We start from the raw sequence: 19,854 nt of genomic DNA, 5'->3' as shown, positions 1-19,854 counted from the left end.
GACTTCTATGGGAGGTATATACACTCACTGGCCACTTTATTAGGTACACGTGTTCAATTGTTTGGTAATACAAATTGCTAATCAGCCAATCACATGGAAGCAACTCAATGCATTTAGTCTCAAGAAGTGTTGTGCTTCACTGAGTAAACCATTATCATATATTTGTATATATGTTTGCATATATTATGTGCATCAAAAAAATATAAAACCTTAAAATAAGTATAAATGTGACTATTCAGTCCAGCAATAGTCCTGAAAAATTATCCTTTGTGCTCCTAAATGGTGTTACAATGTTAACATTGTTTCTTCACTTTGTCATCACCACTCAGTGCAACAAATGCTGTTATGGTGAAACCCTCCATCAGATGTGCTCTCACCTGAGTTATGACCAAACCGCTAAGTAAGGTCCTACAACACTTGCATCCTCTCTCACTGGACTTATACAATGATTCCCCAACGGATCAAATGAATCCACTTCTTTAAATGTTATACACTTCTCCATAATTCCTCCTCAGCCATACATATTGAGAGAAAGATTGCCAAACAGAGGTTTATCACTATAAAAAGTTTTATGTACCATAAAAACGAGCTTTCAATATTGCAATCACATTGGTTTGGTGCTTTAGTGTACCACACTGTTCCTCACAATAGTATACAGTAATCGCATCGATATCGCTGTTTCCAAAGTACAGGTGAAATTCGAAAAATTAGAATGTCATGCAAAAGTTCATTTATTTCAGTAATGCAACTTAAAAGGTGAAATTAATATATGAGAGACTCATTACATGCAAAGCAAGATAGTTCAAGCCATGATTTGTCATAATTGTGATGATTATAGTTTACAGCCCATGAAAACCCCAAATCCACAATCTCAGAAAATCAGAATATTGTGAAAAGGTGCAATATTCTAGGCTTAAAGTGTCCCAATCTAACCAGCTAATTAAGCCATAACACCTGCAAAGGGTTCCTGAGCCTTTAAATGGTCTGTCTGGTTCAGTAGGAATCACAATCATGGGAAAGACTGTTGACCTGACAGTTGTGCAGAAAACCATCATCGACACCCTCCATAAGGAGGGAAAGTCTCAAAAGGTAATTGCAAAAGAAGTTGGATGTTCCCAAAGTGCTGTATCAAAGCACATTAATAGAAAGTTATGTGGAAGGGAAAAGTGGAAGAAAAAGGTGCACAAGCAGCAGGGATGACCGCAGCCTGGAGAGGATTGTCAGGAAAAGGCCATTCAAAAGTGTTGGGGACTTTCACAAGGAGTGGACTGAGGCTAGAGTCAGTGCATCAAGACCACACACAGACGGATCCTGGACATGGGCTTCAAATGTCATATTCCTCTTGTCAAGCCGCTCCTGAACAACAAACAACGTCAGCAGCGTCTTACCTGGGCTAAAGAAAAACAGACCTGGTCTGTTGCTCAGTGGTCCAAAGTCCTCTTTTCTGATGAGAGCAACTTTTGCATCTCATTTGTAAACAGAGAACCCAGAGTATGGAGGAAGAATGGAGAGGCACACACTGCAAGATGCTTGAAGTCCAGTATGAAGTTTCCACAGTCTGTGTTGATTTGGGGAACCATGTCATCTGCTGGTGTTGGTCCACTGTGCTTCATTAAGTCCAGGGTCAACGCAGCCGTCTACCAGGAGATTTTGGAGCACTATATGCTTCCTTCCGCAGACTAGCTTTATGGGGATGCTGACTTCATTTTCCCATAGGACTTGGCACCTGCCCACACTGCCTAAAGCACCAAAACCTGGTTCAATGACCGTCAGATTACTGTGCTTGATTGGCCAGCAAACTCTCCTGACCTGAACCCTATAGAGAATATATGGGGCATTGCCAAGAGAAAGATGAGAGACATGAGACCGAACAATGCAGAAGAGCTGAAGGCCGCTATTTAAGCATCCTGGTCTTCCATAACATCTCAGCAGTGCCACAGAGTGATAGCTTTCATGTCGCGCCGCATTGAGGCAGTAATTGCTGCAAAAGGGGCCCAAACCAAGTACTGAGTACATATGCATGCTTATACTTTTCAGAGGTCCGATATTCTATGTACAATCCTTGTTTTATTGATTGCATGTAATATTCTAATTTTTTGAGATTGTGGATTTGGGGTTTTCATGAGCTGTATGCCATATTCATCACAATTATGACAAATCGCAGCTTGAACTATCTTGCTTTGCATATACACTGTGTTCCAAATTATTATGCAAATTATATTTTTCTCATTTACCTAAATAATTGATGTAAATAACAGTCAGCATAATTCTCATGTTATCAACTATTAAGAGTACAATTCACATTTTATTGAACAAACCTCCTAATGATAACAGTATTTTTTTTAAACATAAAACACTTACAATGCACTGTTCCAAATTATTACACACCGTAAGCTTCAAAACACTTTATAGGTTGTAAAGAACTGAAAATTGTCATTTGTTGTGTTTGCAGCATATTTACTGAAATCAAAAGCTATTTCAATCAAACTTTTAACAACATTTTAACTGTTTAAACATTTTAACAGGTCACGTTACATTTTAACATAGGACCCTTATTTGATAGCAGCTTCACAAGTCTTGCATCCATTAAACTTGTGAGTTTTTGGACAGTTTCTGCTTGAATTTGTTTGCAAGATGTCAGAATAGCTCCCCAGAGCTGCTGTTTGGATGTAAACTTCCTCCCACCCTCATAGATCTTTTGCTTGAGGATGCTCCAAAGGTTCTCAATAGGATTGAGGTCAGGGGAGGATAGAGGCCACACCATGACTTTTTCTCCTTTTATCCCCATAACATACATTGATGCAGAGGTATTCTTTGCAGCATGAGATGGTGCATTGTCATGCATGAAGATGATTTTATTACGGAAAGCATAGTTCTTCCTTCTGTACCAGGGAAGAAAGTGGTCAGTCATAAACCCCACATACTTTGCAGAGGTCATCTTTACACCTTCGGGGGCTCTAAAGGGGCCGACCAGCTCTGTTCCCATGATTCCGGCCCAAAACATGGCTCCACCACCGCCTTGCTGACGTCGCAGCCTTGTTGGAACAGGGTGGACATCCACCAACCATCCACTACTCCATCCATTTGGACTATCCAGGGTTGCACGGCACTCATCAGTGAACAGGACTGTTTGAAAATTAGTCTTCATGTATTTTTCTGCCCAATGCAGCCATTTCTGCTTGTGAGCATTGGTTAGTGGTGTTGAATAGAAGGTTTATGCACAGTTGCAAGACTCTGGAGGACTCTACACCTTGATGTCCGTGGGACTCCAGAGGCACCAGCAGCTTCAAATGTGTTTGCTGCTATGTAATGGTATTTTAGCAGCTGCTCTCTTGATCCGATGCATGGATCTGGCAGAAATCTTCCTCAATGTGCGTTTTATCTGCACGAACCCGTCTGTGCTCTGAATCAGCCACAAATCTCTTAATAGTGCGATGATCATGCTTAAGTTTTCGTGAAATATCTAATGTTTTCATACCTTGTCCAAGGCAATGAACTATTTCACTCTTTTCGGCAGCAGAGAGATCCTTTTTCTTCCCCATATTGCTTGAAAATGGTGCTCTGCTTAATAATGTGGAACACCGTCCTTTAGTAGTTTTTCCTTAAATTGGGCTCACCGGCCAATCTAATTATCACATGTGTCCGAGATTGTTTTCAGTGATCAAAAGAGCCCTGACACACAATGCCATCCATGAGTTAAACTGAAAAACAAAATATTTCATCTTTGTGACACTTAAATAGAATTTGCATAATAATTTGGAACGCAGTGTAATGAGTCTATCTCATATATTATTTTCACCTTTTAAGTTGCATTACTGAAATAAATGAACTTTTGCACGATATTCTAATTTTTCGAGTTTCACCTGTATAGTTACCAAACACCGTCTGGGATTACGAGCATCGTGATGTCAGCAAGCCCCTTCCCTACGCTCAGGGACACATGGCTTTATCAGGGGGATCTGATTGGACGGCATTGCACTCTAGACACTTTGTATGTATTACTGGCACCATTTTCTTGTAGCCCATAGTGCGACCTTAGTCACCATATTAATATTCTTTAAATGTCTTCTTACTACATATACCTTATAGATGTTATAACTTTACCCTCATTGATAGGATATGTAGAAATAAACCTTTTAAGCATCCACATATACTCATCGCTATTTCCTTACAAAACCTAATGTTATATAATCCTGTGTAATGCTGTTTCTCTTTTGGTGTATAGATGGAGAGTCCATCATATGGCGTATTGCTACTGTATTGTCTCCCACTATAACGTAAAGCGCTGAGCAAACTGTTGGTGCTATATAAATCCTGTATAATAATAATTATATGGCTGCATTGGGGTATCACAATTCACATACACTATTTGGATGAAAAGTGACCTGTATATCCTAAAAAGCGATCCCATATTTTAAGTCATATGTAACCACCCTTATATACCTAAAGTGCTAATTTAATCTAAAAAAAAGTATACCATGTATGATATTCTATACTGAATATTATTTAATGCATATTTTAAAATTTATATCAATATTGTGATCCCTCATTTTCTACAGTTAGGAACTCTACTTTTAGATCACCTTTTATGGTTAGATGTAATACACCATGAAAATATGCAGTAAAATAAATTAAAACAATGAAACTCAACTTAAAATATATTTATAAAAATATCTATTAATAGTAGATTTCTTCTTTAACCACTTGCCTACCGGGCACTTAAACCCCCTTCCGGCTCAGGCCAATTTTCAGATTTCAGTGCTGTCGCACTGCACGGTCATGCAACATTGCACCCATATGAAATTGTTATCATTTTTTCACACAAATAGAGCTTTCTTTTGGTGGTATGTACTTGTCGCTGGGTGTTTTGATGTTTGCGCTATAAACAAAGAGCAAAAATGTTTGGAAAAAAAAAGTTTTTGTTTGTTTCTGTTCTAAAATGTAGCAAACGGGTCATTTTTCTCCTTCACTGATGTGCATTGATGAGGCTGCACTGATAGCACTGATAGGCGGCACTCATGAGGTGGCACTGATATGCAACAATGATGGGCACTGATAGGCGGCACTGATGAGCTGGCAATGATCTGCAACAGTGATGGGCACTGGTAGGCGGCACTGATGGCTGGCACTGACTGGCAGCTCTGCTGGGCACTGACTGGCGGCACTGCTGGGCACAGGTGGTTGGCACCGATGGGCACAGGTGGGTGGTATTGGGCACTGGTGGGTGGCACTGATCATCAGGGCACTGATCAGAAGTGCCCTGATGATCGGTGCTGATCCCTCCTCTGACAATTGCCTGTTATCGGCAGTACTTTCCTCACGCTGGGACAGTGATCATTGGACACTGCGGATCACATGGTAAAAGGCCGCTGTGATTGGCCTTTTACCACATCACGTGATCAACTGTGTCTATAGAACTGGCCGTCCGCAGTGAAGTCATCATTTGGCTATCTGCGGTCAGCAATTGGTTAATATATATGGTACCTTTTATATTATACTGTTAAAATTTTTATAATATATAATACAACTTTTTCACTTCATAACCCATCGACTAGATACCATAAGTTACTAAATATCTGTACTTACTGTAAGTGGAATCCCAAAAAATAATGAACATGCACAAAATCTAATAATTGCTGAGGAGACCAATTAAATCAAATTTTGTTTTGGCATCGTGGAGCTAAGCATTTTAACTCATAGATCCACCATCTCTTACTTTGTCACCCCTCTAATGGCTGTTATCTTTTTTTATGCCCCAAAATTGTAACCTTGTATAGTCCCTATTATGTACTCAACTCTACTAAAACTGTAGCACGAGTGTGGCTCTGAATTCCCATATTTGAGCATTTGAACCCACTGGGCTCTTAAAGAGAGCCTATTGCCAATGTGTTTTAATGAAAATTTTCTAGTGGAGAGCTGCAAATTCTCAGTGCAGCACAATAGCATAGCAGTTAGCATATCATGGTAAATGCCATATTTTGGGGAGATGGCATATCAAGTCCAAAAGTCACATAGTACGTAAAATCTGGTGTAAATTGGGGGAGAATCCTGGCCTGGTGATTAATACATTATTCATTAGATAAAATAAAGCAGGACTAAATAGAGCACTCTACAATAGATGTGAGTAATCATAGGCCTAATACAGTGAAGGAAATTAGTATTTGATCTCCTGCTGATTTTGAATGTTTGCCCACTCACAAAGAAATGATCAGTCTAAAAATCGAATTGTGGGTGTATTGTAACACTGAGAGACAGAATTGCAACGACAAATTCAAAAGAAATGCATGTCTAACAAATGCACTGATTTGCATGTTCATGAGGGATATAAGTATTTGATCCCCTCTCATTCAGCAGGTTTTCTGGCTACCGGGTGTCTTTCATACAGGTAACAAGCTGAGATTAGAAGCAGTCTCTTAAAGGGAGTGCTGTTAATCTCCTTTTGTTACCTGTATAAAAGACAACTGTCCACAGGAGCAGTCAATCATATTCCAAACTCTCCACTATATGGCAAAGACCAAAGAGCTGTCCAAGGATGTCAGTGACAAGATTGTAGACCTACACAACACTGGACTGGGCTACCAAACTATCGCCAAGCAGCTTGTTGAGAAGGTGACAACAGTTGGTGCAATCATTCGCAAATGGAAGAAACACAACTGTCAGTCTTCTTAGGTCTGTTGCACCATGCAAGGTCAATAATCATGAGAACAGTGAGGAATCATCCCAGAACTACACGTGAGGATCTTGTCATAGATCTTCAGGCAGCTGGGACTACAGTCACCAAGAAAACAATTGGTAACACACTACGCCGACAAGGATTGAAATCCTGCAGTGCCCGCAAGGTTCCTCTGCTCAAGAAAGCACATGTCCAGACCCATCTGAAGTCTGCCATTGAACATCTGAATGATGCACCATTTGGACTGGTTGAAAGTGTTGTGGTCAGATGAGACCGAAAATCGAGCTCTTTGGCATCAACTCAACTCACCGTATTTGGAGGAGGAGGAATGCTGCCTATGACCCCAGGAACACCATCCCAACTGTTAAGCATGGTGGTGGAAGCATTCTGCTTTGGGGGTGTTTTTCTGCTAAGGGGACAGGACAACTGCACCGCATCACAGGGACGATGGACAGGGAAATATACCGTCAAATCTTGGGTGAGAACCTTCTTCCCTCAGCCAGGACATTGAAAATACGTCTTGAATTGGTTTTCCAGCATGACAATGACCCAAACCACATGGCCATGGCAACAAAGGAGTGGCTCAAGAAGGACATTAACCCCCCTGGTGGTATTCCCGAGTTTATCTCGGGGTTAACTTTCGGTACCAGAAGCGGTAACCCCGACCTACACTCGGGATTACCCTGCAGCATTGCTCTGGGATCCCTCCAGCACTTACCTTGTCCTGCGCTCCCGCGATGTTCCCCCTGCAGTGTCCCCGGCCATCTCCTCTGGCCGATGCCGGCATCCGTCTTCTGGGTCCTGTTCCCTGCGAGCATCGGGACGTACGGGGGACGGAACCGGCAGGAAATTAAAAATTTTAAAAAGTGACATTGACTCAATACGCTAAAATCTGATAGTATAACATTACTACTGTATCAAACCATTTGATATACATTTTGTCCCTAGCTCTTTGTCCTGTGCCCTGCCTGCAGTTTTACTGTTCTTTCTGCCTGGGAAGTCAATGGCGTCCAAAAAGTGTCCCTTTTAGGTCAAAAGTGATTTTAGACCAGCTAGAGAACAGCAATAGTAAATTAGAACCACTTGCAGAATTGAGTGATAATGATTCGTGGGGAAATTCGTCATCAGACACTGAAAACGATTTTGCAACTGAGCTCAGTCATGTGTGAACTTGGCGCTCTATTTTAAATTTGAGTGTTTTCGGTTTGATTACATTATAGAATTAAATTTATTATAATTTTTTTAATGATTATTATATTATAATTTATGATTTCATGTTTCAAACTTTATCATACCCGGGTTGTTTACTGGACTCTTGTACGGACATATTTCAGTGAGTTATTGCTAAGAATTACAGGCCTACAATAAAAAAACAACATATTTCCATGCAAAAAAATTTACCGCTTTGAACACAGGAATACTAACATAATCAGACTGCTAGGGAGGTTAAGGTTCTGGAGTGGGCTAGCCAGTCTCCAGCCCTTAATCCCATTGAAAATCTGTGGAGGGAGCTGAAAGTTCGAGTTGCCAAACGTCGGCCACCAAACCTTAATGACTTGGAGAGGATCTGCCAAGAGTAGTGGTCCAAAATCCCTCCTGAGATGTGTGTAAACCTGGTGGCCAACTACAGGAAACGTCTGACCTCTGTGATTGCCAACAAGTGAGTTGCCACCAAGTATGAAGTCATGTTTCGTGAAGGGTATCAAATATTTATTTCCCTCATGAACATGCAAATCAGTGCATAATTTGTTACAGTTCTCTTGAAATTTTTGTTGCTATTCTGTCTCTGTTACAATACACCTACCATTCAATTTTTAAACTGGTCATTTCTTTGTGAGTGGGCAAACATTCAAAATCAGCAGGAGATCAAATAATTATTTCCTTCACTGTACATCTACATCAGCTTGCAGGGGGTTCTGATCCTCAAGAAAGACCTGGAAATTTTAGTTCTGTATTAAGTCCCTTAGGGGGGAGGAATAACCTCACTAGGAATTGTTTACAATGCAGCTCTCCTCTGTCAGTTTGGACACACTGCTCGGATGGCTGGACACAGCTATCCTGATCAGTGTGCTTTCAGTTAAGCACCCCCCCCCCGCCCCCTAGTAAAACACTCCCATCACACAGTTAACCCCTTCCTCCCCAGTGTCATTTTTACAGTGTCAGTGCTTTTTTTTTTTTTTTTTCTTTCTTTGCACTGATCACTGTCTTGGTGTTACTGGGGATGTCAGTGAACCCAAGTCAGTTCCCTCCCAGTGTCAGAATGTCTGCCGCAGTCCCGCCATAAGTTGCGGATCGCCGTATTATTATGTATAAAAAAAAATTTCCAGTATTTATACCACCATTTGTAAACACTATAAACTTCTCAGAAACCAATTAATTTACACGTATTGGGATATATTTTTATTTAGCAAAGACATTTCGCAGAATACATTTTGGCCTAAATGTATGACGAAATTTGATTTTTACATTTTTTTTACTGGACATGTTTTATAGCAAAAAGTCCAAAATATTGTTTTTTTTCTCAAAATTGACGGGTTTTTTTTATAGCGCAAAAATTTAAAACCGCTCAGGTGATCAAATACCACCGAAATAAAGCTCAATTCATGGGAAAAAGGGACGTAAATTTCATTTGGCTGCTGTGTTGCATGACCACGCAATTGTCAGTTAAAAGTAACGTAAACCGCTTCTGTAACTGCTTCCTTATCACCCTATAGTAGAAATACGGCTACAGGGCGACACGGATGCGTAAAATCACGTGTGTATATATACGTGATTCCCGCTCCCACGGTTTTCACGCCCCTCCCAGATGGCCCTTCAGTACACCAGTAATCACATTTAACCCCTTGATTGCCAGAAACACGCTCCTACACAATAAATCTCTATTGCTAGTATAGTGTCTGAACGGATCAATATCTTTGATCAGATCAACACTATGCCATACATTAGTATAGTGTCCCCAATTATGTAGCGTTAGCGGGATCAGCCCCGGAACCTGCATTTAGCCTCTACACTTACCCCCCCCCCCCCTTCTCTCCCAGCAAGTGCAGTGTCAGTAGGTCACTGTCACTTGATACATTACACACAACCGCAGTGTTCGCAGAATCAGGCTTAATCTCTGCTTGCACTTGCTGGTAAATTTTGAGGACTCTCCCATGCAGCAGAGTGCCAGTACTAATGCCGTTCTACCTTTTGGTGAACTGGGGAGCACCAGCGGCCTAGTACATCCTGCTCTTTTATATACCAGCACTGCAGTAACACTTGGTGACATGGCGAGTCCCGTAAGTGCTTTACAAGCTGGTGCAGTGGCGAGCACAAGTATTGTCCCGCAACCACCAAGAATTCACACACAGGCCCATAGAGCCCATAGTATCTTTCTGGATGTGCTTGCAAATCCCGATTTGGCAGCTCACAAATTCTGCAGCACCCGTACATCCCCCCCATTCGCTTCCCAACCCGGAATTCAGGTGGAAATAGCAAATTTAACTCCTCCCCTTGATTTTTTTGGAGCTGTTTTTCACAGATCTGTATCCATTTTTTTGTGGATCAAAGCATTTTATATGCACAACAATTTATCGGTGCCAGCCCAAATTAAAACCTTGCCAGACCATTCGCATGGAAACTCATTACGGTTTCCGAATTTATATTTTTATTCACTGCCCAATCCGCAATTCAGGTGGGAACAGCAATTTTAACTACTCCCCTTAATATTTTGGAGTTGTTTTTCACGGAAGATTTGTATGCATTGCTTGTGGATCTAAGTAATTTATATACACAACAATTTATTGCCACCAACCCAAATTCAAACCTTGCCAGACCATTCACATGGAAACCCATTACGGTTTCCGAATTTACATTTTTTTTGGGCCCAACCCTCAACATGGGCATTACTTAAAAATATGAATGGCGGTTGTATTGGTCCACAGACCCGATTCATCAAATGCTTGTGTTCTCTGCTGCCATGGCCAGGCATAGATATGAGCGTATAATGTGTTTTATGCATTTCAACGACAACACTCTCTGTTGTCCTCAGGGTGACCCTGAATTTTACTGGCTTCACAAAATTCGGCCCCCCGTAAATCACCTTAACCAAAAATTTGCAGATGTCTATATTCCCCAGCAAAAAATCTGCGTTGAGTCCCTCATTCAATTTTCTGGCCACCTTGCATTCAAACAATTTCTCCTCTGCAAGCGTGCCAGATATGGGGTCAAAATGTAGAAGACCTGTGAGAGGGCAACAGGCTATACACATAAGTTTCAGATTTACACGAGAAAAGATAGTTACGTGGAGCCCCCTCAATGCCCAGACTACATGGGGAGTATTGTCAAGATAGTTTGTGACTTGGTGTCATCCTTTTTCCATATGGGGTACAACTTATACGTGGACAATTTTTATTCAAGCATGCCACTATTTAGACATTTGTACAATCTTGGAATTGGTGCGTGTGGCATCGTGCGACCTAATGTGTGCCCACCATTAGAAGTGGGTGGGTGCAGGGCAGTATATTTTAATGATAGGCATACCACACACTTTTTTGGCAGATATTTCTCTTTTTTTTCTTTCAGCCCACAGGCTGCATACAAAAAAAAGAACATATATATACCCAACATGGACCAGCGTACTGGTACATCACTGGATTTTGAATGGTTATACCAGGATGATGCCTACAGCTGCAGGCATCATCCTGGCATAGTTGTTTTTTCAGCCGGCGATTGGTTTTCATGTAAAAGCAATGTTAGTGGCTAATTAGCCGCAGGATTGCTTTTACAGGCAGCGGGAGATGATGCCCCCCCGCTGCCTTCCACGGCCTTCTCGGGCAGTCCCATACTATCGGGGGAACCTGAGAATGCAGCTGGTGTTTCTGCCAGCTGACCATAGAGCAGGTTGGAGACTGGAATGGTGCCAATCATCTCTATAGTCTAAGAAATCAGAAGCTACGAGCATTTCATCACTTCAGTTTCGCAAGATATAAACAGCACCATTTGTAATTTGGGAAAGCATCTGATCACACCGATCTTGGTTTGATTAGATAATGTAAGGGCAGAGGAGATTTCTAGAGTCTGATAGACCCCAGATTTCTCAAAAAATAATTTGACCATGCCCCATTGAAGTTATAGGGGGATATTTGCATTCCCTGTGATAGCATTATAAGCGATTTAAAAAAACAAATGAAATGGATAGTGTAAAAATAATTTTAAAAATCTAAATAAATTAAAAGAGCCCCCACGAGCGTTGACCCTGTGCCGGTATGTAAACAGCGGTTGCGCAATGGATCGAGCGTCAGATCAAGGGATTAATTCTAGCACTAGACCTCTTTTATAAATGTAAAATGGTAGCTTGTAAAGGCTTTTAAAGCGTTGCCTGTGGATATTAAAAATGTTTTCAGTTTGTCGCCATTGCACGGGGCATGCACAGTTTTAAATCATGTCATGTTTTTGATCTATTTATTCAGCATACCATCATCTTTTATGTTTTACCAATTAATTGGCCAATATATTGTGTTTTTGTGCATTAAAATTAAAAAAAAAAAAAGTTTTTCAAAAAAATTTGCTTTTGAAAAATAGCTGCGCGAGTACTATGTGACATAAAAAATTGTAGCACCCACTATTTTTCACTAGGTTATTTGCTTTAAAAAAATATAATGTTTGAGGGTTTAAATTAGTTTCCTAGCAAAAAATACACAATACACCCCTCAAAACTACCTTTTTTTGGAAAGTAGACACACCAAAATATTTGCTGAGAGGCATGTTGAACCAATAGAATTTTTTTGAAAATGAGAATTTTTATTTTTTTTTACACAAAATTGTCACTTAAATGATTTTTTGCTCACATTGGGTATATGTGGAATTACTGCCCAAAATACATTCTGCTACTTCTCCCGAGTATGGAGGTACCACATGTAAGAGATTTTTTGGCAGTCTAGCCAAGTACAGGACCCCAGATTCCAATAAGCACCTTCAGGCTTGTGACTTGGTGTCATCCTTTTTCCATATGGGGTACAACTTATACGTGGACAATTTTTATTCAAGCATGCCACTATTTAGACATTTGTACAATCTTGGAATTGGTGCGTGTGGCATCGTGCGACCTAATGTGTGCCCACCATTAGATGAGGAAATAACCTCATTACACTTCCTGACTACCTATTACAGTTTCGGAGGCCCTGAAATGCCAGGATAGCACCAAACCTCCCCAAATAACCTCTTTGGAAAGTAGACACCCCAAGGAATTTAATACGAATCATGCTGAGTATTTTGCAGATCTCGTTTGTTGCCACAAGTTTTCGGAAAATGAAGAAAGAAAACAAACTTTTTTTTTTTTTATATTTCAAAACCTTGTGAGAAAAAAGTAGATCAGCAAAACTCACCATGCCTTTTTAAATTCCTTGGGGTGTCTACTTTCCAAAAAGGGGTCATTTTTGGTGGTGGTGGGGGGGGGTTTGTACTATCCTTTCATTTCAGGGCCTCTGAAACTGTGATAGGTAGTGAGGAAGTTACGCACCTTAAGGCTCCCAAAAAGTCTCACATGTGGTATCCCCATACTCGGTAGAGGTAGCAGAATGTATTTTGGGGTGCAATTCCACATATACCTGTGGCTTGTGTGAGAAATATATAATTTAAGTGACAACTTTGTGTTTAAAAAAAAAAGTTTGTCATTTTCCGGAAACGTGGGGAAAAAAAAAAATCTTCCATGGACTCAATATGCCTCTCAGCAGATAGCTTAGGGTGTTTACTTGTCTTTTTGGGGGTATTTGTACTATCCTGGTATTATAGCACCTCAAGGAATATGATGGGCAGCCAGAAAGTAAAAGCTGTGTACATTATATTCCATGATCTATTCCATAGTTTGTAGATGCTATAACTTTCGCACTTAATTCCAATATAACCATCTTTTATGTTATCACCAAAGTACACAGGGGCCTTGAACCCCTCACTCTGCCCAGGTAGGCTCATTGGAGAGAGTGTGTAAGTACATGGACTGTTTGTTAAATAAAGAAATGGTTCCACATTTTGAGTCCTATGTACAAAATACAGTTCTTTCAAAGATTGCAGATATGAGGATTGAGGCATATTCACTCTTGTGGGAGTCCCTGTATACCCTAATTGCACGTGCATTTGGGTTGAGAGCCGGTTCTCATTTCCTGGTTTTAAATTTACCCAAAATTGGCCCACTAAATTAATTGCTGTTGGAAATTCTTGTATCTGCTTTAACTAATAATATTTCTATGGGGAAAAAGTATAAGCAGGCAATGTGAACCTCAATAGGAGCCCCTTGTGTCCTGTCCTATGTATGTCTTCATCTGGGGTAGTGAGAGGAAAATTTGATCTACAACTTGCCGATGTACATTGATGATGTGCTGTTGATTTGAAGAGGCTCAGAGTCTTTCATGATTTCCAAAAGGATAATCCAAAAGGATAAAAGGATAACAAAAGTTCTCAATCAAACCACCTTTATCTACCCAGTAACATAAGTTACCTACACCTTCATTGGAGAACAGATTCCTTTTCTAGAAAGATTGATACCACCCCAGATCACTTGTAAATGGGATCCTTACTACACAGTTTCTATGTATTTGATGAAACTGTACAATGAGATTCTTTATCTAGAAAGATAGATACCACCCTAGGTCACTTGTAAATGTGGTCCTGGCTGCACAGTTTTTACGTATCTGATGAAACTGTACAAAGGCAGATGATTTTAAGGCTTAGGCAAGGCATATGTATGACTGATTTCAAGAAAGGGATCATGATGGCTATAAAAAAAAAAAGCCCTTGAGTGTAATAGAGGTTCCTTAAAACAGGACAGCAGGGACTTACCTGTGAAATGCCAGAGTGTGCCTGAACGATTAATTTAGCTAAACTGATCGAATCATAGTGCCTCCAATACAAAAATAATTTATAAAAATAATTTAACTGACTTTATTATTTTTAGGTGATTTTGCCAAGCATATTTCTTTATATAACACAAGACCAGTGTAAGCATAGACTGCAGACCATCAATAATAAATTTATTACAATACGTCGCTTACAAACCCCACTGTCTGACTAATAGGTGAACACAGACAGTACAATATTTCAACAAGGTTTGAAAACGGTCTGTTACTGTAAAATATATACATGCTATATATGATTTTTCTGAAAGATGGGCTTTACTAAAAAACTGTTATTTTTTTTTGCCTGTCCAAAGCATTCTGCAAAAGGATTTTGGCCTCCAAGTAAGTTGTGGCAAACTTCAGTCAGGCTTTTTGAAGTTTCTGTGTAAGCAGTGGGGTCTTCTTGTGTCTCCTACCATAGCATCTTTTTTTTATTCAGATGTCAAGGTATAGTGCAAGCTTACACAGTTGTACCCTGTGCCTGAAGGTCAATTTGAATTTGTCTGGAAGTTGATTGAGGTTCTTTAGCCACCATTTGAACAATCCTTTTCTTACAATATTTGATCATTTTTTTCTCTTTTTTTCGACATCCAGGGAGATTAGCTACAGTGTTATGAGCCGTAAACTTCTTGACAATGTTGCGCACAGTGGATAAAGGAACATTAAAGTGGAGTTCCAATGAAAATATAAAAGATTTAAACTCAGCAGCTACAAAAACTGTGGGGGAGGACAACTTCTGCTTCCAATCGCCTTGTATTGATATGAGACAATTTTGTCTCATATCAATACAAACAAAAGAAATAAACATGAGAATGCCTAAACATTTGTAATTGCAACAATTTTATGGGAGAAGTGGTGCATTATCTGACAGAGATGCAGGGGTGCCAATATTTTTGGTCACGACTGTACCTAATGAGACAATAATGCTTTTCCCTTACTGTTGATATCTTAACCGATTGCATAAAATTTGTCAGGTGAAAATATGCCCTGGATTAACATGACCCGTGAACCTGCTGCATTTGAATTACCGGGTGAAGTTAGTCAAAGTTATGCCAATTGGGCAAATTAAAATGACCACATTTTGGGGTGTTATGAGATCAAATGGTAGCAAATGAACTAGCACAAAACACTGGCACGCATGAAAAAAAAAATCAATAATAAATGTGGAAAATATATAGTTACCCTTTAGCCTGGGTTTGCACTGGACACCTAATGTAATTCGCACAGAAATCAGACCATATTTCTGTGCAAATTACACGCAGATGTTAATGTGGATGAGATTTGAGCCATGCATTTTGTACGGCTCATATCTCATCGCATCCACACCAGAAAGGTGCAGGACCCCTTTTTAAGTCTACACCTGAATCACATCGCTTGGATGTTCTCACCCATGCGATGCGATTTCTGACAATCACATCACGTTTTGCAATCTGTTTCGGGGTGTCATTAATTTACCATTGGCACCTGCGCCAGATCGCATGAACGCGATATAATTGCAATGCGGTGTGGGGAAACTCATAGGTTTCGCAGCATTACCCACACCACATTGGTGTGAACCTGGCCTGAAAATGGCTATTTGGCCAGACTTTCCTAAAATGGCTGCTGACTAATGGGTGGAGTTGATCTTCCCAAAAATGACCAATTCCCCAAGAAACTAGGATGGGGCTAGGTGCCCTGGTTTCAGTGAGGTGTCAGACCTAGATGAGGTGATCCTTAAGATGATTTGTCCTGCTAATGATGAGTCTCTTTCAGATGATGTCTGTGTCTGATTCCTATTGATGGTCTGATGATGTGTCCCTTCTTATCTACCTGACTTGTATTTCTGTATATATTCAGTTGTGAACAATACATTCAAAAATCCCACCCAGGATGTAATTTTTCTCTTTGGTGGACAGGATAATCGTCAACCATGTGCTTACGCATTCTCTCCCTTGGTCACCAGATGGCACCCTAGGACCAGAAATGACTATTTCTGTTGTCTAGTGGAAATCGGTTTTATAGAATAATCTGTTATAGGACCCATTAATATTTTACTATAACAAGTGGGACTATGTGAGTTTATCTAAAATATATAGAATGCTTAGAGTTTGGTGCTTTCTAATTTATGATTATTACTCTTTTAGTGAGGCAGTATTCAAATGTAAATGTCTAACTACAGAGATGGCATGATTTCATAATTATAAAGCACACATTTCTAAAATAATGATTTAAAATAAACAACCATAAGCTTAATAGATCATTTTAAGATATGACATTTCATCCTGATTATATATACACATATGCATTGACAAGCATATTCATACTTAAATAAGAAGAGATACTCCTGCGCTATTATACGTATACAACTAAGCAGCCAGCACTAAAATGCCACAACCTGGGCACCAAAAAACAGTCAAGATGTAAATATAGCAGTAGTGCAGCGCTATAAATAAACACATATATATCAAAATTTACAAGTGGGAGAGGCACACATCCTAAATGGGAATAATGCTCAACTGAGGGATCAGTAGGTGTTACAACAGTGTGTGTATCTCTTGTGGGGAGATATCCGTCATGCAATATGGGAAGTCCAAACACAGAAAATAAAGCATATAGCTATAAATAAATAAGTGTCCTTGTGGATGAAATAAATACTCCTCATGCAGGTGCTCAAAACTGCGTGTCAATCCTCAGTGTCCCCTCACCTTCCTGCCCAGGCCCCTCAGGACCAATGAGCTAAATATGCCACTCAGTGTTCCTCCAAAGGATAAGGACCTCCTTCACAGTAATGTTGGGACTCCCTCCTCCTTCAGATGGGAAGATATCCAATGCTGCCTCCTGTTGCTAGGACAGGTATCACTCCATAAACGTCCCCAGTAAAGCAAAAGATCCAATATAGTGTAAATCCGTTTATTAATAAAGGAATAATGCATAAAATAGCCTACTCACATTTGGGTAGGTACAAAATGGCATTTTCTCCACACTATGGGTGTACTGCATGTGTTAATGGTGCTTGGGTGCACCAAGATGGCACCCGCGCCGGATCTGACGTCACTACGTTGCCGCTACGGCCCCTCCTACAGGTGCATCTACGCGTTACGTTACGATTGGTGCACGTGACTTCCTCAGGATCTGCACTACTGCTATATTTACATATTCATACTTAATTCTCTTTTAGTCTTTTCCTGAAATGTTCCAGGAGTATCCAGGTTTATTTTTATACAGTTCTGAAAAAGTTCCCTTTTTAACATTTCTCTGGTTTCAAGCCTCTTTCTTGCAAGATTCTTGCAAGCGGACTTAATGGTTAACAGGACCCAATGTTCTTCATTTCAATGAACAATGTATTCGCTATCTTTTGGGAATACAAGATTGTTTTTCCATTCAACTGTGCAAACTTACGACGTGTCTCCACAATACACATGTATGAGACCTGAGAGTCCTTGTAGACTTTGGTCAGTTTATCTATGGTTGGTGCTGTGGGAATACCAGAAACCCATTGTCCGGCGGAGACTACAAGGGCCTTGACAGTAACTGTCCACAACTTGTTTGTAGTCTTATTTGTTCCAGTTGAGAAAAGCAATGTCTCCGGTGGGCCCTGAGACCTAAAAGCAACCCTGGATTTTAGGGCTTATTTGGTCTTAAAATGTCCATGGTTCAAACTGGAGAAATTAAATATTTTTTTTTACTCATAGAAACTCTAACAGACGTTTTTAGGTTAATTACAGTCATCAAGCATTGACCGATAGGTACCTGATGCCCCACTCTACAGGAATAGTGGGTCCAAAGCTGTGGTACAGAAGGCACAAAATCAAGGTGACCTGCTGATACAATCAGAATTTATAAAAAAAATAAGTGGGTACCTATCTATGCATGAACTACGGGCATGTTCCCCTGTGGCCATTCCTAAATCTTTCCCTTTATGAAACGCACAGGGATGATCACCAAAAAGGGAGACAATTCACATCTTTGAGCACCTTAGGAACATGAAGGGAAAATATTCTTGTTCACGTGCTCGGCATATCACCAACTTTCCTGTGTGAAGACTTAAAAGAGAAGGGAATTTGTGTCAATTTCATTGAGAAAGAAAGATTTCAATACTGTTTTATGAATGAAAGACAAGTATTGGATATATAAACTTAACAACATTATCCTTTAATACAGAGATACATTTCCAGGCCTTTTGTGAGGATTAAAACACCTGCAAATAAGTTGATGCAGGTGTATTGTGCCTATGATAACTCTATTGTAGAGTGCTTTATATGGCCCTGCTCTATTTTATTTTTCTAATGAGGATTGATGTCTTGATCTCCAGGTCAGGATCCACCCCCAATTTACATTAGGTTTGTACATGCTATGTGATTTTTGAACTTGATATGTCATCTCCCTCAAAATATTGGCATGTGACTTGACATGTTAAATGTTACCTGCTAAGCTATTGAGCTGCATTGCTCCACTGTAGGGTATTTCAGGAGAAACTTTCCAAAGGTTAGACTTTTCACCAGGGTCGCATGTGTAGTTCGGTTTTGCACGAAACCTGCTACCATAACTGCTGCTATAACCCTCCACCACTGTAATGTTGTGAAACCAGATTATTTTAAAGTGATTTTTTTAATCTGTGTCTGTTGGTTTTAAATTTTTTTTGTTTGTGTTCATATTCTCCTAGTGGAATATCAGAAAGTCTTCCTCGGTTAACATCGATGATAAAAGGCATTGGAGACCCTCTAGTATCCGTGTATGCTCGAACATACCTCTGTAGGGTAAGTTCAGTTCAGGCAATTAACATATTTTATTGTATCAACAACAGGAATTCCGCACACTGAGATGCAAAATACTCTTTTATTAAAATAGCCAGCAGGAACAAGTTCTATTCTGACGTGTTTCGCTCCTAGGCATAGCACTTTTCTCAAAGAATCACAAATTCACTACCCATACACCGTTATATAGAATCATTAATTATGTAAAAAATAAAATTCAGTATCACTGAGTTCGAAAAAGGATCACCTCAGGAATATAACCCGTGAGATGTAGAGATGGGTCAGTAATGTTGCCAGGCAGAGATGTAGTCAGAACACAGGCAAAGGAGTGGTCCAGGCAGGAGACAGAAACATGGTTGACAAGGTTGATAAACAGGCCAGGGTCAGTACAAGCAGAGACATTGTCAGTACACACATTTGTGGGAGTCTTTGGCCTGTTTCAAGTGGAGGGATAATATCAGGGAAGTGTCTGTCATGCTGACTGCATCATAACCAAGGTTTCCCAAATTGTCTTTCAGGACAGCCCATGAGACAGACACCTCCTCCAACAGGAACAGAAAACACATCACCAGATATA

The 19,854-nt window shown here is 40.1% G+C and overlaps 1 protein-coding gene across 1 annotated transcript in view; it reads left to right on the top strand.

The window, feature by feature from the left end:
- Positions 1 to 19,854, top strand: part of LOC149444940 (VPS35 endosomal protein-sorting factor-like) — a gene marked incomplete at its 5' end in the record, with an annotated part of 803,117 nt that overhangs the window by 42,873 nt on the left and 740,390 nt on the right. Inside the window, one exon of the mRNA XM_089654375.1 lies at positions 19,187 to 19,280. Within this exon, the coding sequence (XP_089510501.1) occupies positions 19,187 to 19,280 (94 nt within the window). The remainder of the gene's footprint in view (positions 1 to 19,186; positions 19,281 to 19,854) is intronic.

This window comes from Staurois parvus, unplaced genomic scaffold (genome assembly GCF_062004578.1).
Source record: "Staurois parvus isolate SC_StPar_1 unplaced genomic scaffold, SC_StPar_1.0 ptg000760l, whole genome shotgun sequence".
Lineage (NCBI taxonomy): Eukaryota > Metazoa > Chordata > Amphibia > Anura > Ranidae > Staurois > Staurois parvus.
The sequence above is the reverse complement of the archived record's forward strand: the minus strand, read 5'-3'. Positions and strand labels throughout refer to the sequence as shown.